We start from the raw sequence: 27937 nt of genomic DNA, 5'->3' as shown, positions 1-27937 counted from the left end.
TACAAATGTCTTTCCTGACCAGTAAATACAAAGCGTTTAAGACAAGAATGAGAAAATACCTGTCCCGAGATAGGAAGTCCTTGCCATTAACAGCAGCAGCATCACTGATCAGCTACCCCTCAGCAAAGCTGCTGTTTAATAAAAGCATGCAGGCAGCAACACCTTTAAAGGCAACAACAATTTACCAGCCCCGATGATACCAGCAGCTGAAGTCTCTGACCAGGGCACATTGACTACACAAACTCTGGACAGAATGATTGTCCTTGTTCTTTATTAGGGTCTCTGGCAATACCGAGTTGTGAATCCATTCCGTAGGGAAAAATATTCTTGCCACAGTTCTTTGTAGCAGCCTCTATTCCACTGTCATTGCACAAACTAATTCTAGGGTGGCAAAACCATCCCTCAGCGATGAGGAGGTCGTGTTCTGGTGTCCTTCTAAGTGCTTCTCCTCTCCACAGTGCTGCTGGCTGTCACGTCCACGCTCTGAACTGGGAACCCTAGGCGCATCGTTCACTGTAAGCTCAGCCCCCGTCTAGCGTGGCTGCTTTTGGCCAAGTCCGTCTGGATGAGCTGCAATTCCCACCTCTAACTCGCTTTCCCTGCAGTTGGAGACAGCGTGCTCTGGAGATGTGCACTGTGCTGCCAAGACTGCCCAGGCAGCAGCTTTCCAAGCCCAGGCAACATCCCAGCGCTACTGATGGCAGCAGAGCACACCTGCAGCAGGCAGTGCTTCCAGGCACCAGTGTCTGACCAGGGCATAGATGGTCCAACACTTCCCTGGGTAAAAGCAGGTCACAGGCCTGGAGACATGGAGACCCTCGGAAATGCTGCACCCGAGCTTTGCCTCCAAACCCTTTTGCAGGCGCAGCATCTCTCTGCCTTGAACAAATGCACAAGCTCTGAGCAAGGCAAAGAAACACCAGCCCCAATAAACAACTCAGTTTCTCTGGCTTCCCATCCAAGACAACATGGACATTACTGTCTCACGAATCTGCTTGTTGTTCACTCCATAAATGATGGGATTTAGCATGGGGGGAACCACTACGTAGAGACAGGCCAGCAGGATGTGGACGTGGCGCGGGATGCTGTGGCCACCAAAGCGGTGCGTGAAAAAGGAGAAGAACGCCGGCGTGTAGAACAGGAAGATGATGCAGAGGTGGGAGCCGCAGGTGCTCATAGCTTTGCGACGGGCACCTGCAGAGGGCAGCTGGAAGACAGCCCTGAGAATCAGTCCATAAAACACAGCAATGAACACTACATCTATCCCCGCGGACAGCAGGGCAAGAGTTAAACCATACACAACATTGACTTTTATGCTTGTGCAGGCCAGCCTGGCTACACCCATGTGCTCGCAGTACGAATGAGGGATAACGCGGTTTGTGCAGTAAGACAGCCTTAGAAGCAAAAAAACACATGGCAGGACAAGGCAGAGGCTTCTGACAACAGCTGCCAGCTCTAGTCTCCATATGACTGAGTGGGTCAATAAAGTCACATATCTCAGGGGGTTGCAGATGGCAACATACCGATCAAAGGCCATGGCCGCCAGAATTGCTGACTCTGCATTAGAAATAAAATGAAAGAGAAACATCTGAGCAATGCATGCACCAAGAGAAATGTCCCCCACTCTGAACCAGAAAATAGCTAACATCCTGGGCACTGTAGTGGTAGATAAGAGCAAGTCTGCTACTGTTAATGCAGAAAGGAAAAGGTACATAGGCTCGTGGAGGCTTTGTTCTCTCACTATGGTAAATAGCAAGACTAAGTTGCCTAGAAGGGCAAAAATATACATGGAGAAGAAGGGGAGAGAAATCCAGAGGTGAAACTTCTCCAGGCCTGGGATGCCAACAAGGAGGAATGTTCCTGGCCGGAAGGCTGTGTGATTGACGTCTGCCATAGGGGTCTTTGGTCTTCTACTTAGAAACACCTGAAAAATAAAGGACAGCACAAGAGAAAGCATAAATGCCAGCAGAGCTCAGCAGCATTGCCAGCTGGGGAAATCCGGCGTCCAGTGAAGTCAATGCAAGTTTTAGCATTCATACCAGAAACTCCATCACGCTACAAAACATGAGGAGAGAGTGTGCAGAGCTGCACCCTGCACTGAGATCGCATGGCAACTTTTCTGCCCCTCGGTCCGCATTTTGAGGAGGCATGAGGAAGCTGAAAGCTGCTGAACTAGTCACTGGTTTGTGGGGAGAAAAACAAAAACCTAAGGCCGAGGTAACAGCAGATGCTGCTGGGCTCCATGTGAAGCCCAGTGCTCTGGGAAGGGAAGAGACGCAGCAACATGTGCTTGGATTAGGCAAGAGGAAAAGCGGGAGGAAATTCAGAGAAAGCCCAGCTAGCAAGGTGGATGCTCACCAGTGCAGCAAAAGAAGGTCAAGGCAGCAAACACAAATTGAAAGGGGCGATTTACATTCAGCCCTAGGCAGAGGCTGCTTCTGGGTGCAGGCCACCCCACGCCCACGGAGCAGAGGTCGTTCCCCCATTCGAGCCAGGCTGGCGAAACACGGCAGCTCCTGCCGCTCGCGAGGGCAAGGCTGGGCTGCCGAGCTGGGAGCTGCACAACGGGCTTCTGCAGCACAGCCCTGGCTGTGATGACCATGCTCCGTGAGCTCTCCACCCTGCTGCCACATCTGCCTCCCCCATCACACCCAAACACTCGTCCCTTACTCTGCTACACAGAGCAGCAGTGCCCCATTGCCTTGCGACTTTGCAGCCCTCGCCTTTTGCAGAAGACGGCTCCGAGATCGCTGAGCCACAGCAACAAAAAGCAGCCCCAGCACTGAGGACTGCACACGGTGACTCACCAGGTCTGGCCTTAAGCGGCGAGGAGGAGCTGCAGGCAGTGATCTTGGTGGAGCATTTGCAGTGCTGCTGTCTCAGACCTCAACGTATTTGTGCTCTCTTGCTGCAAGTCCCAGAAGGATGCTTAGGGCCAACAGGGAGCTGCAGCTCTCTGGTCTGCTCTGAGGCGTCCAGATGCAGGTGATTAAATGTAAGTCTGAAAATGAGCAGTAGGGGGGCAGGAAGCAAATCCATCTGCCCAGGTGAGCAGGAGGGAGTGTGAAGAGGAGAAAGCTAGCAGAAAGTATAAATGATAATTTTGGAATGGTAGCTCCTTCCCATGCAGATGAAAGGCAGCATCAAGCAGCAGCTTGCAGAATGTAGTGAGCCACACAAAGCGTGGAAGAAAAGACACAACACTTATAATTGCTTTCCTCACATCAGCTCTAGCTGTCTGCCTTGGAGTGAATACCTGGGCCTTGCCCAGCCGTCACACAGATGCCTGACACAGCCCATCCTGCAGGAGTCCGAATCAAAGCAGATGTGCAAACCCTAGGAACTTCTTACAAGTCGCACGCCACCTGCTATTGTGCAGCATGGGTGTAGTGCCTGTCAACACGCCTCAGTTAACAGTGTGCACCTCCAAGGATGCATTACCACTAGTCAGTCCTAACTAGCGTCATGTTCTTATCACATATACTCGGCAGAGTTCAGCTGTGAGAGTCTCAAGTATTGAAAGACTTTCCTGATGGGGAAGCAGATCTTCTCACCTGTGGCCTCAGCACCATCGAGAGCTTCACTGTAGCTGGTGCAGCTCTCACTGATGCATGCACACATTGAGTGGAGGAAAGACTCTTCTGTTCCCCCAGCTGCCTCTTGCCCTTGCACCTGGAGGCTCAGCAGTTTTCTGACGGACACCTTTCAGTCCAGTTTCTGGAAGAAAGGAATAAAGCTTGTTTGAAAGGGCACGCCAAGCAGGTGCCCCCCACACGGAGCTAGTCCGATGCTCAGCAACCCTGCCTGACAGGACACATTCACGTCAGTATGCAGTGAAACTCCCGCGAGGATCTCACAGTTCATGCTGGAGCTCTGCAGCACCTTTAGCCTTGCTGTCTCTCATTTGGTTTTGCAGAGGGGAACCTGGGGCACACAACAAAGGTGTGATCTGCCTCCTGCGTTGCTTCTGCCTTCATACATTGCTCCTCTCCAGCCTTGCAGAGGCAGAAGATGTGTACGTGGGTGTCTGGGAGTGAGAGAGGGTGAAGCCCATGCACACAGAAGACACTTTTGGCATGAAGTCTGCACCCAGCTGTGCTGAGGGGCTGTAGAAATATCTCTGCTATGAGAAAATCCATAGAGAAAGTGTCGTGGCATGCAGTCAGCATGTGAAGTGCTACCTCAGGTTGTGCAGAATTAACTGCAGCAAATATTCTCATGGCATACTGAAATGGCAAAGAATTACATGGACTTACACATACGTGACTCTCAGTAAATCTGAAAGCCCTTCTCATTTGCCAGATGCAGACAAAGGGCAACAGCTACCCAGAAGTCGCATAAACAGGCATTCCCTCCTTAAAACTTCCTCAGCCCATTTCTGGAGGTTGCTCATTTCTGAAGCATGAGCTCCCTGCCTGGGGGAGAGCCCAGCTACTGCTCAGCCCCATTTTCCACACGGCAGAACCAGTCACTGCTCTGGGATCTCCCCATGGCTGATGGGGATGAGCATGGAGGACGGGTGCCAGCAGTGGGGTTTGGCCACCAAGACATGGACATGGCAAGGGTTGCCGCAGCCAAAGCAGTGAGCAAAGACAGCAAGATGCACCAGCATGTGGAGCGCGGGATGGCCTTTTGGTCATGACAGTGAAACTGAGGAAGAACATCTGGCTCACACAAGCACAGAAAGAGACTTCTCTGGAGCTGGACAGAAGGTTCTGCACACCTTGCGCACCACTATCAGACCTGCCCCAGAGGAGCATGCACGGCGTCCAGCAGCCCATCCCCATGCAGGGACCGCGTGCCTTTTCCTGGCACCCTCTAGACACCAGGCCCTCGGTCCAAGCACAAATTCCTGCACTCAGGCCGTGCAGCACCAAGTGCAGCGATAGGGTTAAAAACGAGGCTACAAATGCAGAAAGAGCCAAAGCCCTTGGTGAAGCCCCCACAGGAGCTCCTAAAGGAGCTCTGCGGAGAAGGCCCTGGGAGTGCTGGTGGACACCCAGTTAAGCATGAGGCAGCAATGTGGCCTTGTGGCCAAGAAGGCCAATGGTATCCTGGGGTGCCTCAGGAAGAGTGTTGCCAGCAGGTCGAGGGAGGTGATCCTGCCCCTCTCCTCAGCCCTGCTGAGGCCACCTCTGGAGTAGTGTGTGCAGTTCAGGGCTCCCCAGTCCGAGAGAGACATGGCAATACTGGAGTGAGTCCAGCGAAGGGCTACAAAGATGATTAGGGGACTGGAGCATCTCTCTTATGAGGAAAGGCTGAGAGAGCTGAGCCTGTTTAGCTTGGAAAAGAGAAAGCTGAGAGGAGATCTTATCAATGTGTACAAGTATCTGAAGGGAGGGTGTCAAGAGGATGGAGCCAGACTCTTTTCAGTGGTGCCCAGTGACAGGACGTGAGCCAACCGCCACAAACCGAAACACAGGAAGTTCCATCTGAATATGGGAAAAAACTTCTTCACAGTGAGGGTGACTGAGCACCAGACCAGGCTGCATAAACAAGAGGAAAAGTGTCTCTCAGCAGGCACGGTGAGCATGGAGCAAGGAGAGGCCAGTTTGGCAGGCGCTGGGCTCTGTGTGAATGCCTGCCAACAGCAGTGTGTCTGGAGCAGCACCAAGGTCCTCGAGATGTCTGTGCTGCTGTCCGGGTGGCAAGGAGCAGTGTCCTGTCAGGCAGAGTTGCTGAGCATCGGACTAGCTCCGTGTGGGGGCACCTGCTTGGCGTGCCCTTTCAAACAAGCTTTATTCCTTTCTTCCAGAAACTGGACTGAAAGGTGTCCGTCAGAAAACTGCTGAGCCTCCAGGTGCAAGGGCAAGAGGCAGCTGGGGGAACAGAAGAGTCTTTCCTCCACTCAATGTGTGCATGCATCAATGAGAGCTGCAGCAGCTACAGTGAAGCTCTCGATGGTGCTGAGGCCACAGGTGAGAAGATCTGCTTCCCCATCAGGAAAGTATTTCAGTACTTGAGACTCTCACAGCTGAACTCTGCCGAGTATATGTGATAGAAACATGACGCTAGTTAGGACTGACTAGTGGTAATGCATCCTTGGAGGTGCACACTGTTAACTGAGGCGTGTTGACAGGCACTACACCCATGCTGCACAATAGCAGGTGGCGTGCGACTTGTAAGAAGTTCCTAGGGTTTGCACATCCGCTTTGATTCGGACTCCTGCAGGATGGGCTGTGTCTTTTCTTCCACGCTTTGTGTGGCTCACTACATTCTGCAAGCTGCTGCTTGATGCTGCCTTTCATCTGCATGGGAAGGAGCTACCATTCCAAAATTATCATTTATACTTTCTGCTAGCTTTCTCCTCTTCACACTCCCTCCTGCTCACCTGGGCAGATGGATTTGCTTCCTGCGCCTCTACTGCTCATTTTCAGACTTACATGTAATCACCTGCATCTGGACGCCTCAGAGCAGACCAGAGAGCTGCAGCTCCCTGTTGGCCCTAAGCATCCTTCTGGGACTTGCAGCAAGAGAGCATAAATACGCTGAGGTCTGAGACAGCAGCACTGCAAATGCTCCACCAAGATCACTGCCTGCAGCTCCTCCTCGCCGCTTAAGGCCAGACCTGGTGAGTCACCGTGTGCAGTCCTCAGTGCTGGGGCTGCTTTTTGTTGCTGTGGCTCAGCAATCTCTGAGCTGTCTTCTGCAAAAGGCGAGGGCTGCGAAGCTGCAAGGCAATGGGGCACTGCTGCTCTGTGTAGCAGAGTAAGGGACGAGCGTTTGGGTGTGATGGGGGAGGCAGATGTGGCAGCAGGGTGGAGAGCGCATAGAGCATGGTCATCGCTGCAGAAGCCCGTTGTGCAGCTCCCAGCTCGGCAGCCCAGCCTTGCCCTCGCGAGCGGCAGGAGCTGCCGTGTTTCGCCAGCCTGGCTCGAACAGGGGAATGACCTCTGCTCCGTGGGTGCGGGGTGGCCTGCACCCAGAAGCAGCCTCTGCCTAGGGCTGAATGTAAATCGCCCCTTTCAATTTGTGTTTGCTGCCTTGACCTTCTTTTGCTGCACTGGTGAGCATCCACCTTGCTAGCTGGGCTTTCTCTGAATTTCCTCCCACTTTTCCTCTTGCCTAAACCAAGGGAATGCTGCTGCATCTCTTCCCTTCCCAGAGTACTGTCCTTTATTTTTCAGGTGTTTCTAAGTAGAAGACCAAAGACCCCTATGGCAGACGTCAATCACACAGCCTTCCGGCCAGGAACATTCCTCCTTGTTGGCATCCCAGGCCTGGAGAAGTTTCACCTCTGGATTTCTCTCCCCTTCTTCTCCATGTATATTTTTGCCCTTCTAGGCAACTTAGTCTTGCTATTTACCATAGTGAGAGAACAAAGCCTCCACAAGCCTATGTACCTTTTCCTTTCTGCATTAACTGTAGCAGACTTGCTCTTATCTACCACGACAGTGCCCAGGATGTTAGCTATTTTCTGGTTCAGAGTGGGGGACATTTCTTTTGGTGCATGCCTTGCTCAGATGTTTTTCATCCATTTTATTTTTTTTACAGAGTCAGGAATTCTGGTGGCCATGGCCTTTGATCGGTATGTTGCCATCTGCAACCCCCTGAGATATGTGACTTTATTGACCCACTCAGTCATATGGAGAATAGAGCTGGCAGCTGTTGTCAGAGGCTTCTCAATTGTCCTCCCAGCTCTTTTTCTCCTTCTAAGGCTGTCTTACTGCAGAAACCGCATTATCCCTCATTCGTACTGCGAGCACATGGGTGTAGCCAGACTGGCCTGCACAAGCATAAAAGTCAATGTTGTGTATGGTTTAACAGCTGTCCTGCTGTCAGTGGGGGTAGATGTAGTGCTCATTGCTGTGTCTTATGGACTGATTCTCAGGGCTGTCTTCCAGCTGCCCTCCGCAGGTGCCCGTCGCAAAGCTATGAGCACCTGCGGCTCCCACCTCTGCATCATCCTCCTGTTCTACACGCCGGCGTTCTTCTCCTTTCTCACGCACCGCTTTGGTGGCCACAGCATCCCGCGCCACGTCCACATCCTGCTGGCCTGTCTCTACGTAGTGGTTCCCCCCATGCTAAATCCCGTCATTTATGGAGTGAACAACAAGCAGATTCGTGAGACAGTAATGTCCATGTTGTCTTGGATGGGAAGCCAGAGAAACTGATTTTTTTACTGGGGCTGGTGTTTCTTTGCCTTGCTCAGAGCTTGTGCATTTGTTCGAGGCAGAGAGATGCTGCGCCTGCAAAAGGGTTTGGAGGCAAAGCTAGGGTGCAGCATTTCCGAGGGTCTCCATGTCTCCAGTCCTGTGACGCGCTTGTGCCAAGTCCCTGTGGGGACAAGTGAAAGCATCAGCCATGCCAATCCTCTCATTGCTGTCAAGGGATCTGCATGGCAGGGATGAGACACCCGGAGAGGGGGCATAGCAGGAAAACCTCGGTGAGTGCTGATTGCTGAGAAATGTGAGCTACAGCCCTCCTGATGCACAGGCGAGGAGGTAAGTGTCTCTCCTGTCCTGCAGTCTGCACTGCCAGCACATTTCTTGTCTGCAGCCCTAGCTCTTCCAGGTGATTCTGGCTCTGTCGTCGTGTCCCATCGCACCCTCCAGCATTACTGCATGAGTCTGTGACAATATGGAAATGACCGCTTTCTCCCAGCATCTGCCTCTCCTTTGGTAGCAGGTTCTCTGTGTCTGCGCCTCTCACAGCACAAGAAACACTTCACAGATCCCTTGGCAGTAGCCAAATGAATAGCTGGATGGTGTTGGACCATCTATGCCCAGGCGAGACACTGGTGCCTGGAAGCACTGCCTGCTGCAGGTGTGCTCTGCTTGCCATCAGTAGCGCTGGGATGTTGCCTGGGCTTGGAAAGCTGCTGCCTGGGCAGTCTTGGCAGCACAGTGCACATCTCCAGAGCACGCTGTCTCCAACTGCAGGGAAAGCGAGTTAGAGGCGGGAATTGCAGCTCATCCAGATGGACTTGGCCAAAAGCAGCCACGCTAGACGGGGGCTGAGCTTACAGTGAACGATGCGCCTAGGGTTCCCAGTTCAGAGCGTGGACGTGACAGCCAGCAGCACTGTGGAGAGGAGAAGCAGTTAGAAGGACACCAGAACACGACCTCCTCATTGCTGAGGGATGTTTTTGCCACCCTAGAATTAGTTTGTGCAATGACAGTGGAATAGAGGCTGCTACAAAGAACTGTGGCAAGAGCATTTTTCCCGATGGAATGGATTCACAACTCGGTATTGCCAGAGACCCTAATAAAGAACAAGGACAATCATTCTGTCCAGAGTTTGTGTAGTCAATGTGCCCTGGTCAGAGACTTCAGCTGCTGGTATCATCGGGGCTGGTAAATTGTTGTTGCCTTTAAAGGTGTTGCTGCCTGCAGGCTTTTATTAAACAGCAGCTTTGCTGAGGGGTAGCTGATCAGTGATGCTGCTGCTGTTAATGGCAAGGACTTCCTATCTCGGGACAGGTATTTTGTCATTCTTGTCTTAAACGCTCTGTATTTATTGGTCAGGAAAGACATTTGTATTCTAAGGAACTGAAGCCTATTCTTGATTTAATGCACCATAAAGCAGCACAGGGGCAGTGCCTTCCCGGGGTGCTGCATTGCCCACCAACATTTTCACTCTCCCTGCTGTTGTCAGCTGTGGGGCTCGGGTAGCGCAAGCTGGCGGGGCCAGTCGGTAGTACCAGGGCTGCTCCTTGCAAACGCCTGATTTTTGTGTGCACTTAGAGCTGAGCAGCTGTACTGCAGTTCCCCCTTTCATGCGTTTTGTGCAGGGCAGGGCACATTCACTGCTCCGGCCAGGCCTTGGGGCTTGTGCTGCTTTGCACTTAGCTTTAATCAAGTTTTTAAGTGTGGAGCTGGGCATTTCAGTGCCCTAAGCCACATTTTTCCACCCAAAACTCCTCCCCTGCTTTCACCCAAGCAGGGAGGCAAGGAAGGCTGCCGTGCAGGGCCATGCCAGCCTCAGGCTGCCCTGCACAGCCAGGGAAACTGAGGCATGGGGCCGCACAGTGCTGCTTTGCAAATGCCACTGAAGCCTTGGCTGTAGCCACAGGTCAGGCAGGACTTGGGCAGATGGCTGGGAAGAGCCAGTGCAGCGGCTGGCTGGGCTGGCTGGGGCTAAGGCGGCAGCCCTGACCACTTCTCCTCCCCCAGACACTGGCGGGGGATCAAGGTGTCTGTGCCCGCTTGCTGGGAGCACAGAGCTGGAGCAGCCCCCAGAGTGCTGTGCTGTGCCAGGCTCTGCTGTGCCGTGCAATGCTGGGCTGTGCAAGGAGCAGGACCTCTTGGGGCTGTGCAGGGCTGGGGATGCACTGCAGGGCTGGGGATGCTGTACTGAGCCAGGGGAAGGATGCCACCACCGTGACCTCAGCTGTGCTGGGGAGGAGGTGATGACGAGCACCAGCAAGCGCTCTCCAGCTCCAGAGGAACAGGGCACATGGAAAGGTGTGACGCTGTGCTCCTTTTCCCCCCTGTGATGTGCTCTCTCCCTGTAGCGAATGATTGCACGGACTCAAGACATGGTGCATCTTGAGACATTTATTGTTTGTTTCTGAGCATATTTAAAAAGTTAGCTGCTTCAGTGGTTTCACAGATACACTTTGCTAAGCCAGTCATGCAGATTATGTCACAGGTGGCCAATCATTACACCGATCACGCACGCAGCGATCATGTCTTGTACCTTGCTACTTGTTTAGAAAAGCTGTCTTGCTTTTAACTTTGGTTCCACTGGCTTCTGCTAGTTTATCTGTACTTTCTCAGGATGTATCATTCCCAGCTGCACCGGTGTCCTTGGGTATGTTTGTCTGAGGCTCCTGTTGCTCGCTACTTGCAACTTTCCACCAGTTTAACCCTGTCATGACCCTCCACATCTCCCCCTCAACCTGACCTCCCTGTAAACAGCACGTATGCAGGGGCTACTTGAGCATGGGCCAACTAAGGCCCGTCTAGCATGCAAATAGGACTATGAGTCAATCATCTCCCCCCCACACACACACACATAAATAGGGGGCAGCCCAGAGCCCATTCAGCTCTCCTGCACAGCAGCGGGCTGCTCTGCAGAACCTCCTCTGGAGCAGGGACGCCTCTCAAGGTCACTCCTCCAGGTTGAGAGATTCCTTACCCGCAACAGATCCTCAGTAAGTGATTAATAGCATGCTGAACTTTTGCGAACTTCGCAAAACTTTGCTGACTTATATTTCTGATTAATTGTGCACATAATTACTTAGACATAAACCGTTGACCAAGTCTGAGACTAGGATCGGATCCAGCCATACCTAGACTCCTCTCCAAAGGAGTTTAGAAAGCAAGGGGTCCAGTCTGAACCTCGTGACTCAACGGGAGGAAAAAGAGAAAGGGCAAGACTTATGGAGAAAAGCAGCAGCCCTAGGCCTTCCCAGAATCGCGATTCAAGGCCAGCTTACTGGTGTTATCTTGAGTCTAACTGAGGTAGTCCAGAAATGAGATAACCGTAAAGGGAGGGAGCATCTTTCGACCCCTCCGGTGCCAGTTCCCAGGAAGGGAGACAACGCCTTCCTCCCCCTTAGGGGGGAATCGCAGGGCATGAAGCCAAAAAACGAGTAACGCCCGGGAGGCGATTGGGCCTGCCTGTCTGGCAAGTGGACGCTTATCAGTAGATAAGTGATAATGGCCCACTTATTTGGATTCCAGTTGATCCTCAAGGACAACTGGGAAAGCTTTGGATAGATACGGGAGCACAAATTTTGATACTGACGCAACAAGATGCCGAGAAGCTGGGTGCACGATCCGGATGGCAAAGACTTAAAATTACCGGTGTTGTGTGCCAAACTGCCAAGGGTCAGTTTATGGCTCCCGGGCGAGAAGCACATGTCGACTGCTGGCTTTGCAATTAAAGATCATCACGAAAATATTTTACGTTTTGATGTTTGTGGTGGAACGCCACTACCCCCCTCCACATCTCGGGCCCAAAGCAGGGCAGAGCGCAACTACCTCCCCCCCATCTCAGGCCCAAAGTGTGGTGGAGCACAACTATCCCCCCACATACAAACACCTTATCTCAGGCCCCAGCTGACCGCAAATAACTGACAGCGTCCAGGGCTGACCAGGAGGAACTAGCTGATACTGGTTGCAACTGGAGAGGCCAGAAATGGGCCTGAGGTCAGCAAAAAGGTATATTTTCCCCAACACAGCATGGGATCACCAAAAAGGTTTATCTCCACACCAAATATTGTAGGACCGTGAGCGCAGCGAAGAGAGGCAGGGAACAGAGGCAGCAGTTTGCGCAGCAGTGTTTGGGCTCTGACGAGAACTTGAGGACCTTCTTGGAAGTTGTGGGCTTTCTGAGGACCCCCGAGGAACTAGAAGGTGATTGCTGCAAGCAGGAAAGGGGAAGCTGGGCAAGGACAACTGCAGGAGGTCTCAACTTCTCCTGGGAGAAGCTCTAGCTAGGGGTAGCTGCTGCTAACGAGCTCTGTTGGTTGCCCCTGACCAGAGGGAGTTGGGGCCTTTGATCCAGGTGGCCCTTGATTAGGGCAGGTCAAGCAGCCTTGAGTCAGTGCTAGGGAGGGGCCTATATAAGAGCCAGGTCCAGAGCTCAGCTCCCAGAGGCAGTGCACAGCTGCAGCAGTTTGTGCAGAAGGGTGCAAGGAGGCACCTTCCTTCTGCTCCCTGGGGTGTACGCTTCCTCAAGTGTGGTCATGACACGCTGCAGAGCACATTCCCCAGCAGCCATTGGCGTTGCTGCGTTGGCTGTGTCAGAGGCTGGGACCCAGACAGACCCTCTGACAGCAGATGCAGCTCTGCAGGTCTCAGGCTGCAGGGAGTGCTTGGGGCCTGTCTGGGAGGCCTGGGCTGGCAGTCAGCTCTCCTGCAGGAGGTGTGCTGCTGTTGATGAGTTGTGTTGTCAGGTAAGGGAGTTACCGGAGGAGGTCAGGAGGCTGCGTAGCATCCGAGAGGATGAACAAGAGCTAGACAGGGTATTCTCGGAGACTGTACAGCTCCAGGAGTCCCAAGCCCCCACAGCAGTGGAGTTGCTGGAGGGCTCTGTGCCGTGTGAAACGGTACATCATAGCACTGTAGAAGGTGGCTGGAAGCTAGTCACTTCTCGTAAGAGAAGAAATAGACCCTGTGCGTTGTGGGAACACCCGGAAGAAGCGGCGGGTGATTGTTGTGAGGGACTCCCTGCTGCAGGGTACAGAGACACCTATCTGCCGACCTGACCTCTTGTCTAGAGAGGTTTGTTGCCTGCCAGGGGGTCATGTGAGAGATGTCATGGAAAGACTGCCAGGGCTTGTCCACTCATCAGACTACTACCCTCTGCTGCTCTTCCATGTGGGCACTAATGACACCAAGGGCAAACTGGAGACCATCAAAGAGGATTTTGGAGCTCTGGGGATGGTGGTCAAGGGTCTGGGAGGCCAGGTCGTCTTCTGCTCAATCCTGCCAGTGAGGGGGATGGATGAGAGGAGGAGGAGACGGACTTTCCAAGTTAACAACTGGCTGCGCCGCTGGTGTTGGCAACAGGGTTTTGGTTTCTATGACCATGGGACCCTGTTTGAAGATGGACAACTGCTGGGGAGAGATGGGATCCACCTCACTAAGCAGGGCACGCGTGTCTTTGCCAACAGGTTGGCCAAGCTGGTAAGGAGAGCTTTAAACTAGGAAAGATGGGGGAAGGGGAGAGTTATAGTGACAGGGTAGTTGGGAAAACATGGCTCAAGTCGGGATGCCTCCAGCAGGTGCATGCAGCCAGGGAAGTGCGCGTGGGATGTGGTTATGGAGGATCCTCTTGCATCCCTCCTGGGAAACCTGCATGCTCGATCACCTCTCTGAAATGCCTGTACACCAGTGCACGCAGCATGGGGAATAAACAGGAAGAACTAGAGATCTGTGTGTGGATGCAGGGCCATGGTCTCATTGCAGTTACAGAGACCACCTGGGATAGCTCACATGACTGGAGTGCTGTCATGGATGGCTACATGCTTTTTAGGAAAGACAGGCCAGGAAGGTGAGGTGGAGGAATTGCTCTTTGTGTGAGAGAACAACTGGAATGTATGGAGCTGTGCCTAGGGGTGGATGAAGAGCGAGTGGAGAGCTTGTGGGTAAGGATTCAAGGGAGGGCTAGCATGGGTGACCGTGTTGTGGGTGTTTACTACAGGCCAGCTGATCAGGAAGAGGAAGTCTCTGAGACCTTCTCCAGACAACTGGAAGTAGCCTCACGATCCCAGGCCCTGGTTCTCACGGGGGACTTGAAGCACCCTGATATCTGCTGGAGAGACAGCACAGCTAGGCTCAAAGAGTCCTGGAGGTTCCTGCAGAGCATTGGTGACAACTTCTTGACACAGGTGTTGGAGGAGCCAAGGAGGAGAGGTGTGCTGCTGGACCTCGTAGTAACAAACAAAGAAGGAGTGGTTGGAGATGTGAAGGTCGGGGGCAGCCTTGGCTGCAGTGACCATGAGATGGTGGAGTTCAGGATGCTGCGAGGAGGAGGCAGGGCACTAAGTAGGATGGCAACCCTGGAGTTCAGGAGAGCAAACTTTGGCGTCTTCAGGTTCCTCCTTGGAGGACTCCCAAGGGTTAGGGAGTCCTAAGATGGAAGGGGAGTCCAAGAGAGCTGGTTAATATTCAAGCATCACTACTTCCAAGCTCAAGATCATTTCATCCCTATGAGTAGGAAGTCAAGAAAAGGGGGCAGGAGAGCTGCGTGGATGAGCAAGGAGCTCCTGGCAAAACTCAACCAGAAGAAGGAAGTATAGAGAAAGTGGAAAGGGGGACAGGCCACTTGGGAGGAATATAGGAACGTTGTCAGAGTGTGCAGGGATGTGACGAGGAAGGCTAAGGCCCGTTTGGAATTAAATGTGGCAAGGGATGTCAAGGACAACAAGAAGGGCTTCTTCAAATACCTCAGTAGGAAAAGGTAGCCAAGGGAAAATGTGTGCCCATTGCTGAATGGGGTGGGTGCCCTGGTGACGAAGGATGCAGAGAAGGCAGAGTTACCGGATGCCGCCTTTGCTTCAGTCTTTACTGCTGAGGCCAGCCCTCAGGAATCCCAGACCCTGGAGGCAAGAGAGAAAGTCTGGAGAAAGGAAGACTTTCCCTTGGTTGAGGAGGATGGGGTTAGAGATCATTTAGGCAAACTTGACACCCACAAATCCATGGGCCCTGATGGGATGCACCCAGGAGTGCTGAGGGAGCTGGCGCATGTTATTGCTAGGCCACTCTGCCTCATCTTGGCAAGGTCATGGAGAAGAGGAGAGGTGCCTGAAGACTGGAAGAAAGCCAATGTCACTTGAGTCTTCCAAAAGGGCAAGAAGGAGGACCCAGGGAACTAGAGGCCAGTCAGCCTCACCTCCATCCCTGGAAAGGTGATGCAGCAGCTCATTGTGGAGGCCATCTGCAAGCATGTGTAGGACAAGAAGGTGATCAGGAGTAGTCAGCATGGCTTCACCAAGGGGAAATCATGCTGAACCAATCTGATTGTTAGCCTTCTCTGCTGGAATGCTTGGCTGGGTAGATGAGGGGAGAGCAGTGGATGTTGTCTACCTTGACTGCAGCAAGGCTTTCGACACTGTCTCCCATAACATCCCCACAGACAAGCTCAGGAAGCGTGGGCTAGATGAAGGAGAGTGAGGTGGCTTGAGAAGTGGCTGAATGGCAGAGCTCAGAGAGTTGTGATCAGTGGCACAGAGTCTAGTTGGAGGCCTGTAGCTAGCGGTGTCCCCCAGGGGTCAGGACTGGGTCCAGTCTTGTTCAACTTCTTCATCAATGACCTGGAGGAAGGGACAGAGTGCACCCTCAGCAAGTTCGCTGGTGATACCAAACTGGGAGGAGTGGCTGATACCCCAGAGGACTGTGCTGCCATTCAGAGAGACCTGGACAGGCTGGAGAGGTGGGCAGAGAGGAACCTGCTGAAGTTCAACAAAGGCAAGTGCAGGGTCCTGCACCTGGGGAGGAATAACCCCATGCAGCAGGACAGGTTGGAGGTTGACCTGCTGGAAAGCAGCTCTGCTGAGAAGGACCTGGGAGTGCTGGTGGACACCCAGTTAAGCATGAGGCAGCAATGTGGCCTTGTGGCCAAGAAGGCCAGTGGGATCCTGGGGTGCCTCAGGAAGAGTGTTGCCAGCAGGTCGAGGGAGGTGATCCTGCCCCTCTCCTCAGCCCTGCTGAGGCCACATCTGCAGTACTGTGTGCAGTTCTGGGCTCCCCAGAACAAGAGGGATGTGGCAATACTGGAGTGAGTCCAGCGAAGGGCTACAAAGATGATTAGGGGACTGGAGCATCTCTCTTATGAGGAAAGGCTGAGAGAGCTGGGCCTGTTTAGCTTGGAAAAGAGAAGGCTGAGAGGAGATCTTATCAATGTGTACAAGTGTCTTAAGGGAGGGTGTCAAGAGGATGGAGCCAGACTCTTTTCAGTGGTGCCCAGCGACAGGACGCGAGGCAATGGGCACAAACTGAAACACAGGAAGTTCCATCTGAATATGAGGAAAATCTTCTTCACAGTGAGGGTGACTGAGCACCAGACCAGGCTGCATAAACAAGAGGAAAAGTGTGTCTCAGCAGGCACAGTGAGCATGGAGCAAGGAGAGGCCAGTTTGGCAGGCGCTGGGCTCTGTGTGAACGCCTGCCAACAGCAGTGTGTCCGGAGCAGCACCAAGGCCCTCGAAATGTCCGTGCTGCGCGGTGGCAAGGAGCAGTGTCCTGTCAGGCAGGGTTGCTGAGCATCGGACTAGCTCCGTGTGGGGGGCACCTGCTTGGCGTGCCCTTTCAAACAAGCTTTATTCCTTTCTTCCAGAAACTGGACTGAAAGGTGTCCGTCAGAAAACTGCTGAGCCTCCAGGTGCAAGGGCAAGAGGCAGCTGGGGGAACAGAAGAGTCTTTCCTCCACTCAATGTGTGCATGCATCAATGAGAGCTGCACCGGTTACAGTGAAGCTCTCGATGGTGCTGAGGCCACAGGTGAGAAGATCTGCTTCCCCATCAGGAAAGTCTTTCAATACTTGAGACTCTCACAGCTGAACTCTGCTGAGTATATGTGATAGAAACATGACGCTAGTAAGGACTGACTAGTGGTAATGCATCCTTGGAGGTGCACACTGTTAACTGAGGCGTGTTGACAGGCACTACACCCATGCTGCACAATAGCAGGTGGCGTGCGACTTGTAAGAAGTTCCTAGGGTTTGCACATCCGCTTTGATTCGGACTCCTGCAGGATGGGCTGTGTCAGGCATCTGTGTGATGGCTGGGCAAGGCCCAGGTATTCACTCCAAGGCAGACAGCTATAGCTGATGTGAGGAAAGCAATCATAAGTGTTGTGTCTTTTCTTCCACGCTTTGTGTGGCTCACTACATTCTGCAAGCTGCTGCTTGATGCTGCCTTTCCTCTGCATGGGAAGGAGTTACCATTCCAAAATGATCGTTTATACTTTCTACTAGCTTTCTCCTCTTCACACTCCCTCCTGCTCACCTGGGCAGATGGATTTGCTTCCTGCGCCTCTACTGCTCATTTTCAGACTTACATTTCATCACCTGCATCTGGACGCCTCAGAGCAGACCAGAGAGCTGCAGCTCCCTGTTGGCCCTAAGCATCCTTCTGGGACTTGCAGCAAGAGAGCATAAATACGCTGAGGTCTGAGACAGCAGCACTGCAAATGCTCCACCAAGATCACTGCCTGCAGCTCCTCCTCGCCGCTTAAGGCCAGACCTGGTGAGTCACCGTGTGCAGTCCTCAGTGCTGGGGCTGCTTTTTGTTGCTGTGTCATGGCGATCTCTGAGCCGTCTTCTGCAAAAGGCGAGGGCTGCGAAGCCGCAAGGCAATGGGGCACTGCTGCTCTGTGTAGCAGAGTAAGGGATAAGCGTTTGGGTGTGATGGGGGAGGCAGATGTGGCAGCAGGGTGGAGAGCTCACGGAGCATGGTCATCACAGCCAGGGCTGTGCTGCAGAAGCCCGTTGTGCAGCTCCCAGCTCGGCAGCCCAGCCTTGCCCTCGCGAGCGGCAGGAGCTGCCGTGTTTCGCCAGCCTGGCTCGAATGGGGGAACGACCTCTGCTCCGTGGGCACGGGGTGGCCTGCACCCAGAAGCAGCCTCTGCCTAGGGCTGAATGTAAATCGCCCCTTTCAATTTGTGTTTGCTGCCTTGACCTTCTTTTGCTGCACTGGTGAGCATCCACCTTGCTAGCTGGGCTTTCTCTGAATTTCCTCCCACTTTTCCTCTTGCCTAATCCAAGCGGATGTTGCTGCGTCTCTTCCCTTCCCAGAGCACTGGGCTTCACATGGAGCCCAGCAGCGTCTGCTGTTACCTCGGCCTTAGGTTTTTGTTTTTCTCCCCACAAACCAGTGACTAGCTCAGCAGCTTTCAGCTTCCTCATGCCTCCTCAAAATGCGGACCGAGGGGCAGAAAAGTTGCCATGCGATCTCAGTGCAGGGTGCAGCTCTGCACACTCTCCTCATGTTTTGTAGTGTGACGGAGTTTCTGGTATGAATGCTAAAACTTGCATTGACTTCAGCGGAGACAGGATTTCCCCAGCTGGCAATGCTGCTGAGCTCTGCTGGCGTTTATGCTTTCTCTTGTGCTGTCCTTTATTTTTCAGGTGTTTCTAAGTAGAAGACCAAAGACCCCTATGGCAGACGTCAATCACACAGCCTTCCGGCCAGGAACATTCCTCCTTGTTGGCATCCCAGGCCTGGAGAAGTTTCACCTCTGGATTTCTCTCCCCTTCTTCTCCATGTATATTTTTGCCCTTCTAGGCAACTTAGTCTTGCTATTTACCATAGTGAGAGAGCAAAGCCTCCACAAGCCTATGTACCTTTTCCTTTCTGCATTAACTGTAGCAGACTTGCTCTTATCTACCACTACAGTGCCCAGGATGTTAGCTATTTTCTGGTTCAGAGTGGGGGACATCTCTTTTGGTGCATGCCTTGCTCAGGTGTTTCTCGTTCATTTTATTTTTGCTGCAGAGTCAGGAATTCTGGTGGCCATGGCCTTTGATCGGTATGTTGCCATCTGCAACCCCCTGAGATATGTGACTTTATTGACCCACTCAGTCATATGGAGAATAGAGCTGGCAGCTGTTGTCAGAAGCTTCTGCATCATCCTCCCAATGGTTTTTCTGCTTCTAAGGCTGTCTTACTGCAGAAACCACGTTATCCCTCATTCGTACTGCGAGCACATGGGTGTAGCCAGGCTGGCCTGCACAAGCATAAAAGTCAATGTTGTGTATGGTTTAACTGTTGCCCTGCTGTCGTTGGGGATAGATATAGTGCTCATTGCTGTGTCTTACGGACTGATTCTCAGGGCTGTCTTCCAGTTGCCCTCCGCAGGTGCCCGTCGCAAAGCTATGAGCACCTGCGGCTCCCACCTCTGCATCATCCTCCTGTTCTACACGCCGGCGTTCTTCTCCTTTCTCACGCACCGCTTTGGTGGCCACAGCATCCCGCGCCACGTCCACATCCTGCTGGCCTGTCTCTACGTAGTGGTTCCCCCCATGCTAAATCCCGTCATTTATGGAGTGAACAACAAGCAGATTCGTGAGACAGTAATGTCCATGTTGTCTTGGATGGGAAGCCGGAGGAACTGAGTTGTTTAATGGGGCTGGTGTTTCTTTGCCTTGCTCAGAGCTTGTGCATTAGTTCAAGGCAGAGAGAGACGCTGCTCCTGCAAAAGGGTTTGGAGGCAAAGCTAGGGTGCAGCATTTCCGAGGGCCTCCATGTCTCCAGTCCTGTGACGCGCTTGTGCCAAGTCCCTGTGGGGACAAGGGAAAGCATCAGCCATGCCAATCCTCTCATTGCTGTCAAGGGATCTGCATGGCGAGGATGAGACACCCGGAGAGGGGAGCATAGCCGATTCTGGCTCTGTCGTCGTGTCCCATCGCACCCTCCAGCATTACTGCATGAGTTTGTGACAATATGGAAATGCACCGCTTTCTCCCAGCATCTCCCTCACCTTTGGTAGCAGGTTCTCTGTGTCTGCGCCTCTCACAGCACAAGAAACACTTCACAGATCCCTTGGCAGTAGCCAAATGAATGGCTGGATGGTGTTGGACCATCTATGCCCCAGCAAGACACTGGTGCCTGGAAGCACTGCCTGCTGCAGGTGTGCTCTGCTGCCATCAGTAGCGCTGGGACGTTGCCTGGGCTTGGAAAGCTGCTGCCTGGGCAGTCTTGGCAGCACAGTGCACATCTCCAGAGCACGCTGTCTCCAACTGCAGGGAAAGCGAGTTAGAGGTGGGAACTACAGCTCATCCAGACGGACATGGCAAAAAGCAGCCATGCTAGACAGGGCCTGAGCTTACAGTGAACGATGCGCCCAGGGTTCCCAGTTCAGAGCGTGGACGTGACAGCCAGCAGCACTGTGGAGAGGAGAAGCACTTAGAAGGACACCAGAACACGACCTCCTCATCGCTGAGGGATGTTTTTGCCACCCTAGAATTAGTTTGTGCAATGACAGTGGAATAGAGGCTGCTACAAAGAACTGTGGCAAGAATATTTTTCCCTACGGAATGGACTCACAACTCGGTATTGCCAGAGACCCTAATAAAGAACAAGGACAATCATTCTGTCCAGAGTTTGTGTAGTCAATGTGCCCTGGTCAGAGACTTCAGCTGCTGGTATCATCGGGGCTGGTAAATTGTTGTTGCCTTTAAAGGTGTCGCTGCCTGTAGGCTTTTATTAAACAGCAGCTTTGCTGAGGGGTAGCTGATCAGTGATGATGCTGCTGTTAATGGCAAGGACTTCCTATCTCGGGACAGGTATTTTGTCATTCTTCTCTTAAACGCTCTGTATTTACTGGTCGGGAAAGACATTTGTGTTCTAAGGAATTGAAGCCTATTCTTGATTTAATGCACCATAAAGCAGCATAGGTGATTGCTGTCGCCACCCCTTGTTTTCGTGCAGGCCCTAGCGTGCTGCCGCGCCAGTGGCACAAGGGCCCGTGTGCTGGTTACAGGGGCGGTGCCTTCCCGGGGTGCTGCAATGCCCACCAACATTTTCACTCTCCCTGCTGTTGTCAGCCGTGGGGCTCGGGTAGCGCAAGCTGGCGGGGGCCAGTCGGCAGTGCCAGGGCTGCTCCTTGCAAATGCCTGATTTTTGTGTGCACTTAGAGCTGAGCAGCTGTACTGCAGTTCCCCCTTTCATGCGTTTTGTGCAGGGCAGGGCACATTCACTGCTCAGTCCAGGCCTTGGGGCTTGTGCTGCTTTGCACTTAGCTTTAATCAAGTTTTTAAGTGTGGAGCTGGGCATTTCAGTGCCCTAAGCCACATTTTTCCACCCCAAACTCCTCCCCTGCTTTCACCCAAGCAGGGAGGCAAGGAAGGCCGCCGTGCAGGGCCATGCCAGCCTCAGGCTGCCCTGCACAGCCAGGGAAACTGAGGCATGGGGCCGCACAGTGCTGCTTTGCAAATGCCACCGAAGCCTTGGCTGTAGCCGCAGGTCAGGCAGGACTTGGGCAGACGGCTGGGAAGAGCCAGTGCAGCGGCTGGCTGGGCTGGCTGGGGCTAAGGCGGCAGCCCTGACCACTTCTCCTCCCCCAGACACTGGCAGGGGATCAAGGCGTCTGCGCCTGCTTGCTGGGAGCACAGAGCTGGAGCAGCCCCCAGAGTGCTGTGCTGTGCCAGGCTCTGCTGTGCCGTGCAATGCTGGGCTGTGTGAGGAGCAGGACCTCTTGGGGCTGTGCAGGGCTGGGGATGCACTGCAGGGCTGGGGATGCTGTACTGAGCCAGGGGAAGGATGCCACCACCGTGACCTCAGCTGTGCTGGGGAGGAGGTGATGACGAGCACCAGCAAGCGCTCTCCAGCTCCAGAGGAACAGGGCACATGGAAAGGTGTGACGCTGTGCTCCTTTTCCCCCCTGTGATGTGCTCTCTCCCTGTAGCGAATGATTGCAAGGACTCAAGACATGGTGCATCTTGAGACATTTATTGTTTGTTTCTGAGCATATTTAAAAAGTTAGCTGCTTCAGTGGTTTCACAGATACACTTTGCTAAGCCAGTCATGCAGATTATGTCACAGGTGGCCAATCATTACACCGATCACGCACGCAGCGATCATGTCTTGTACCTTGCTACTTGTTTAGAAAAGCTGTCTTGCTTTTAACTTTGGTTCCACTGGCTTCTGCTAGTTTATCTGTACTTTCTCAGGATGTATCATTCCCAGCTGCACCGGTGTCCTTGGGTATGTTTGTCTGAGGCTCCTGTTGCTCACTACTTGCAACTTTCCACCAGTTTAACCCTGTCATGACCCTCCACATCTCCCCCTCAACCTGACCTCCCTGTAAACAGCACGTATGCAGGGGCCAACTAAGGCCCGTCTAGCATGCAAATAGGACTATGAGTCAATCATCTCCCCCACACACACACACATAAATAGGGGGCAGCCCAGAGCCCATTCAGCTCTCCTGCACAGCAGCGGGCTGCTCTGCAGAACCTCCTCTGGAGCAGGGACGCCTCTCAAGGTCACTCCTCCAGGTTGAGAGATTCCTTACCCGCAACAGATCCTCAGTAAGTGATTAATAGCATGCTGAACTTTTGCGAACTTCGCAAAACTTTGCTGACTTATATTTCTGATTAATTGTGCACATAATTACTTAGACATAAACTGTTGACCAAGTCTGAGACTAGGATCGGATCCAGCCACACCTAGACTCCTCTCCAAAGGAGTTTAGAAAGCAAGGGGTCCAGTCTGAACCTCGTGACTCAACGGGAGGAAAAAGAGAAAGGGCAAGACTTATGGAGAAAAGCAGTAGCCCTAGGCCTTCCCAGAGCCACGATTCAAGGCCAGCTTACTGGCGTTATCTTGAGTCTAACTGAGGTAGTCCAGAAATGAGATAACCGTAAAGGGAGGGAGCATCTTTCGACCCCTCCGGTGCCAGTTCCCAGGAAGGGAGACAACGCCTTCCTCCCCCTTAGGGGGGAATCGCAGGGCATGAAGCCAAAAAACGAGTAACGCCCGGGAGGCGATTGGGCCTGCCTGTCTGGCAAGTGGAGGCTTATCAGTAGATAAGTGATAATGGCCCACTTATTTGGATTCCAGTTGATCCTCAAGGACAACTGGGAAAGCTTTGGATAGATACGGGAGCACAAATTTTGATACTGACGCAACAAGATGCCGAGAAGCTGGGTGCACGATCCGGATGGCAAAGACTTAAAATTACCGGTGTTGTGTGCCAAACTGCCAAGGGTCAGTTTATGGCTCCCGGGCGAGAAGCACATGTCGACTGCTGGCTTTGCAATTAAAGATCATCACGAAAATATTTTACGTTTTGATGTTTGTGGTGGAACGCCACTACCCCCCTCCACATCTCGGGCCCAAAGCAGGGCAGAGCGCAACTACCTCCCCCCCATCTCAGGCCCAAAGTGTGGTGGAGCACAACTATCCCCCCCCACACACAAACACCTTATCTCAGGCCCCAGCTGACCGCAAATAACTGACAGCGTCCAGGGCTGACCAGGAGGAACTAGCTGATACTGGTTGCAACTGGAGAGGCCAGAAATGGGCATGAGGTCAGCAAAAAGGTATATTTTCCCCAACACAGCATGGGATCACCAAAAAGGTTTATCTCCACACCAAATATTGTAGGACCGTGAGCGCAGCGAAGAGAGGCAGGGAACAGAGGCAGCAGTTTGCGCGGCAGTGTTTGGGCTCTGACGAGAACTTGAGGACCTTCTTGGAAGTTGTGGGCTTTCTGAGCACCCCCGAGGAACTAGAAGGTGATTGCTGCAAACAGGAAAGGGGAAGCTGGGCAAGGACAACTGCAGGAGGCCTTGACTTCTCCTGGGAGAAGCTCTAGCCAGGGGTAGCTGACGAGCTCTGTTGGTTGCCCCTGACCAGAGGGAGTTGGGGCCTTTGATCCATGTGGCCCTTGATTAGGGCAGGTCAAGCAGCCTTGAGTCAGTGCTAGGGAGGGGCCTATATAAGAGCCAGGCCCAGAGCTCAGCTCCCAGAGGCAGTGCACAGCTGCAGCAGTTTGTGCAGAAGGGTGCAAGGAGGCACCTTCCTTCTGCTCCCTGGGGTGTACGCTTCCTCAAGTGTGGTCATGACACGCTGCAGAGCACATTCCCCAGCAGCTGTTGGAGTTGCTGCGTTGGCTGTGTCAGAGGCTGGGACCCAGACAGACCCTCTGACAGCAGATGCAGCTCTGCAGGTCTCAGGCTGCAGGGAGTGCTTGGGGCCTGTCTGGGAGGCCTGGGCTGGCAGTCAGCTCTCCTGCAGGAGGTGTGCTGCTGTTGATGAGTTGTGTTGTCAAGTAAGGGAGTTATGGGAGAAGGTCAGGAGGCTGCGTAGCATCCGAGAGGATGCACAAGAGCTAGACGGTATTCTCAGAGACTGTACAGCTCCAGGAGTCCCAAGCCCCCACAGCAGTGGAGTTGCCGGAGGGCTGTGTGCCGTGTGAAACGGTACATCATAGCACCGTAGAAGGTGGCTGGAAGCTAGTCACTTCTCGTAAGAGAAGAAATAGACCCTGTGCGTTGTGGGAACACCCGGAAGAAGCGGTGGGTGATTGTTGTGGGGGACTCCCTGCTGCAGGGGATGGAGGCACCTATCTGCCAGCCTGACCTCTTGTCTAGAGAGGTTTGTTGCCTGCCAGGGGGTCATGTGAGAGATGTCATGGAAAGACTGCCAGGGCTTGTCCACTCATCAGACTACTACCCTCTGCTGCTCTTCCATGTGGGCACTAATGACACCAAGGGCAAACTGGAGACCATCAAAGAGGATTCTGGAGCTCTGGGGATGGTGGTCCAGGGTCTGGGAGGTCAGGTCGTCTTCTGCTCAATCCTGCCAGTGAGGGGGATGGATGAGAGGAGGAGGAGATGGACTTTCCAAGTTAACAACTGGCTGCGCCGCTGGTGTTGGCAACAGGGCTTTGGTTTCTATGACCATGGGACCCTGTTTGAAGATGGACAACTGCTGGGGAGAGATGGGATCCGCCTCACTAAGCAGGGCACGCGTGTCTTTGCCAACAGGTTGGCCAAGCTGGTAAGGAGAGCTTTAAACTAGGAAAGATGGGGGAAGGGGAGAGTTATAGTGACAGGGTAGTTGGCAAAACACAACTCAAGTCGGGATGCCTCCAGCAGGTGCATGCAGCCAGGGAAGTGCGTGTGGGATGTGGCTATGGAGGATCCTCTTGCATCCCTCCTGGGAAACCTGCATGCTCGATCACCTCTCTGAAATGCCTGTACACCAATGCACGCAGCATGGGGAATAAACAGGAAGAACTAGAGATCTGTGGGTGGGTGCAGGGCCATGGTCTCATTGCAGTTACAGAGACCTGGTGGGATAGCTCACATGACTGGAGTGCTGTCATGGATGGCTACATGCTTTTTAGGAAAGACAGGCCAGGAAGGTGAGGTGGAGGAATTGCTCTTTGTGTGAGAGAACAACTGGAATGTATGGAGCTGTGCCTAGGGGTGCATGAAGAGTGAGTGGAGAGCTTGTGGGTAAGGATTCAAGGGAGGGCTAGCATGGGTGACCGTGTTGTGGGTGTTTACTACAGGCCAGCTGATCAGGAAGAGGAAGTCTCTGAGGCCTTCTCCAAACAACTGGAAGTAGCCTCACGATCCCAGGCCCTGGTTCTCACGGGGGACTTGAAGCACCCTGATATCTGCTGGAGAGACAGCACAGCTAGGCTCAAAGAGTCCCGGAGGTTCCTGCAGAGCATTGGTGACAACTTCTTGACACAGGTGTTGGAGGAGCCAAGGAGGAGAGGTGTGCTGCTGGACCTCGTAGTAACAAACAAAGAAGGATTGGTTGGAGATGTGAAGGTCGGGGGCAGCCTTGGCTGCAGTGACCATGAGATGGTGGAGTTCAGGATGCTGCGAGGAGGAGGCAGGGCACTAAGTAGGATGGCAACCCTGGAGTTCAGGAGAGCAAACTTTGGCGTCTTCAGGTTCCTCCTTGGAGGACTCCCAAAGGTTAGGGACCTAGATGGAAGGGGAGTCCAAGAGAGCTGGTTAATATTCAAGCATCACTTCCTCCAGGCTCAAGAGCGGTGCATCCCTTGGAGTAGCAAGACAAGCAAAGGAGGTAGGAGACCTGCATGGATGAGCAAGGAGCTCCTGGCAAAACTCAACCAGAAGAAGGAAGTCTACAGAATGTGGAAAGGGGGACAGGCCACTTGGGAGGAATATAGGAACGTTGTCGGAGTGTGCAGGGATGCGACGAAGAAGGCTAAGACCCATTTAGAATGCAATGTGGCAAGGGATGTCAAGGACAACAAGAAGGGCTTCTTCAAATATGAGAGGCCAGTCAGCCTCACCTCCATCCCTGGAAAGGTGATGCAGCAGCTCATCGTGGAGGCCATCTGCAAGCATGTGGAGGAAAAGAAGGTGATCAGGAGTAGTCAGCATGGCATCACCAAGGGGAAATCATGCTGAACCAACCTGACTGATAGCCTTCTCTGCTGGAATGCTTGGCTGGGTAGATGAGGGGAGAGCAGTGGATGTTGTCTACCTTGACTGCAGCAAGCCTTTCGACACTGTCTCCCATAACATCCATACAGACAAGCTCAGGAAGTGTGGGCTAGATGAGTGGAGAGTGAGGTGGCTTGAGAAGTGGCTGAATGGCAGAGCTCTGAGGGTTGTGCTCGGTGGTGCAGAGTCTAGTTGGGGGCCTGTAGCTAGTGGTGTCCCCCAGGGGTCAGGACTGGGTCCAGTCTTGTTCAACTTCTTCATCAGTGACCTGGAGGAAGGGACAGAGTGCACCCTCAGCAAGTTTGCTGATGATACCAAACTGGGAGGAGTGGCTGATACGCCAGAGGGCTGTGCTGCCATTCAGAGAGACGTGGAGAGGCTGGAGAGGTGGGTGGAAAGGAACCTGCTGAAGTTCAACAAAGGCAAGTGCAGGGTCCTGCACCTGTGGAGGAATAACCCCATGCAGCAGTAGAGGTTGGGGGCTGACCTGCTGGAAAGCAGCTCTGTGGAGAAGGACCTGGGAGTACTGGTGGACACCAATTTGACCATGCAGCAGCAATGTGGCCTTGTGGCCAAGAAGGCCAATGGTATCCTGGGGTGCATTAGGCAGAGTGTTGCCAGCAGGTCGAGGGAGGTGATTCTTCCCCTCTCCTCAGCCCTGCTGAGGCCACATCTGGAGTAGTGTGTGCAGTTCTGGGCTCCCCAGTACAAGAGGGATGTGGCAATACTGGAGTGAGTCCAGCAAAGGGCTACAAAGATGACTAGGGGACTGGAGCATCTCTCCTATGAGGAAAGGCTGAGAAAGCTGGGCCTGTTTAGCCTGGAGAAGAGAAGGCTGAGAGGGGATCTTATTAATGCGTACAAGTATCTTCAGGGAGGGTGTCAAGAGGACAGAGCCCGACTCTTTTCAGTGGTGCCCAGCAACAGGACGTGAGGCAAAGGGCACAAACTGAAACACAGACAGTTCCATCTGAACATGAGGAAAAACTTCTTCACTGTGAGGGTGACAGAGCACTGGATCAGGTTGCCCAGAGAGCCTGTGGAGTCTCCTTCTCTGGAGATATTCAAAATCTGCCTGGACGCGATCCTGTGCAACGTGCTCTAGGTGACCCTGGTTGAGCAGGGGAGTTGGACTAGATGATCTGCAGAGGTCCCTTCCAACCTCAACCACTCTGTGATTCTGTGAAATGCACTGTGAAAACCAGGATCACCACAGGCAGCACGTTATGTTCACAGTGAAGAATACTCATCTAACACCGTGCCAGACAAGTAGGGCAAAAATGACCTGGGAGTTATTTAAGAGCAGCGCTCGGAAAGGCTCCTAACAGATCACGCACTTCAGAAGCAGAAGCCCGACCTAGAAACTTGCATGCTAAAAGCAGCTAAGTGCAAAGCAGCACAAGCCCCAAGGCCTGGACCGAGCAGTGAATGTGCCCTGCCCTGCACAAAACGCATGAAAGGGGGAACTGCAGTACAGCTGCTCAGCTCTAAGTGCACACAAAAATCAGGCGTTTGCAAGGAGCAGCCCTGGCACTGCCAACTGGCCCCCGCCAGCTTGCACTACCCGAGCCCCGTGGCTGACAACAGCAGGGAGAGTGAAAAT

General features: G+C 53.2%; 3 protein-coding genes across 3 annotated transcripts; 2 read left to right on the top strand and 1 right to left on the bottom strand.

The window, feature by feature from the left end:
• Positions 1-973: 973 nt before the first annotated feature.
• On the bottom strand, positions 974-1876 carry LOC136991061 (olfactory receptor 52D1-like; the record flags this gene model as incomplete). The annotated part of the gene is made up of 1 exon (XM_067289547.1): positions 974-1876. A coding segment is annotated over one exon (903 nt), but the record flags the coding sequence as incomplete, so codon positions are not given.
• A 5281-nt stretch (positions 1877-7157) lies between these two features.
• On the top strand, positions 7158-8114 carry LOC136991003 (olfactory receptor 52Z1P-like). The gene has a single exon (XM_067289478.1). It carries the CDS (start codon positions 7158-7160, stop codon positions 8112-8114), a length of 957 nt encoding a protein of 318 aa, XP_067145579.1.
• Positions 8115-18552: 10438 nt separating this feature from the next.
• Positions 18553-20153, top strand: LOC136991002 (olfactory receptor 52Z1P-like). Its single transcript, XM_067289477.1, has 2 exons — positions 18553-19481; positions 20105-20153. The coding sequence occupies exons 1-2, from the start codon at positions 18553-18555 to the stop codon at positions 20151-20153; spliced, it is 978 nt and encodes a 325-aa protein (XP_067145578.1).
• Positions 20154-27937: the final 7784 nt, after the last annotated feature.

This window comes from Apteryx mantelli, chromosome 1 (genome assembly GCF_036417845.1).
Source record: "Apteryx mantelli isolate bAptMan1 chromosome 1, bAptMan1.hap1, whole genome shotgun sequence".
Lineage (NCBI taxonomy): Eukaryota > Metazoa > Chordata > Aves > Apterygiformes > Apterygidae > Apteryx > Apteryx mantelli.
Note: the sequence above shows the minus strand (reverse complement) of the source record. Positions and strands in the feature narration are given on the sequence as shown.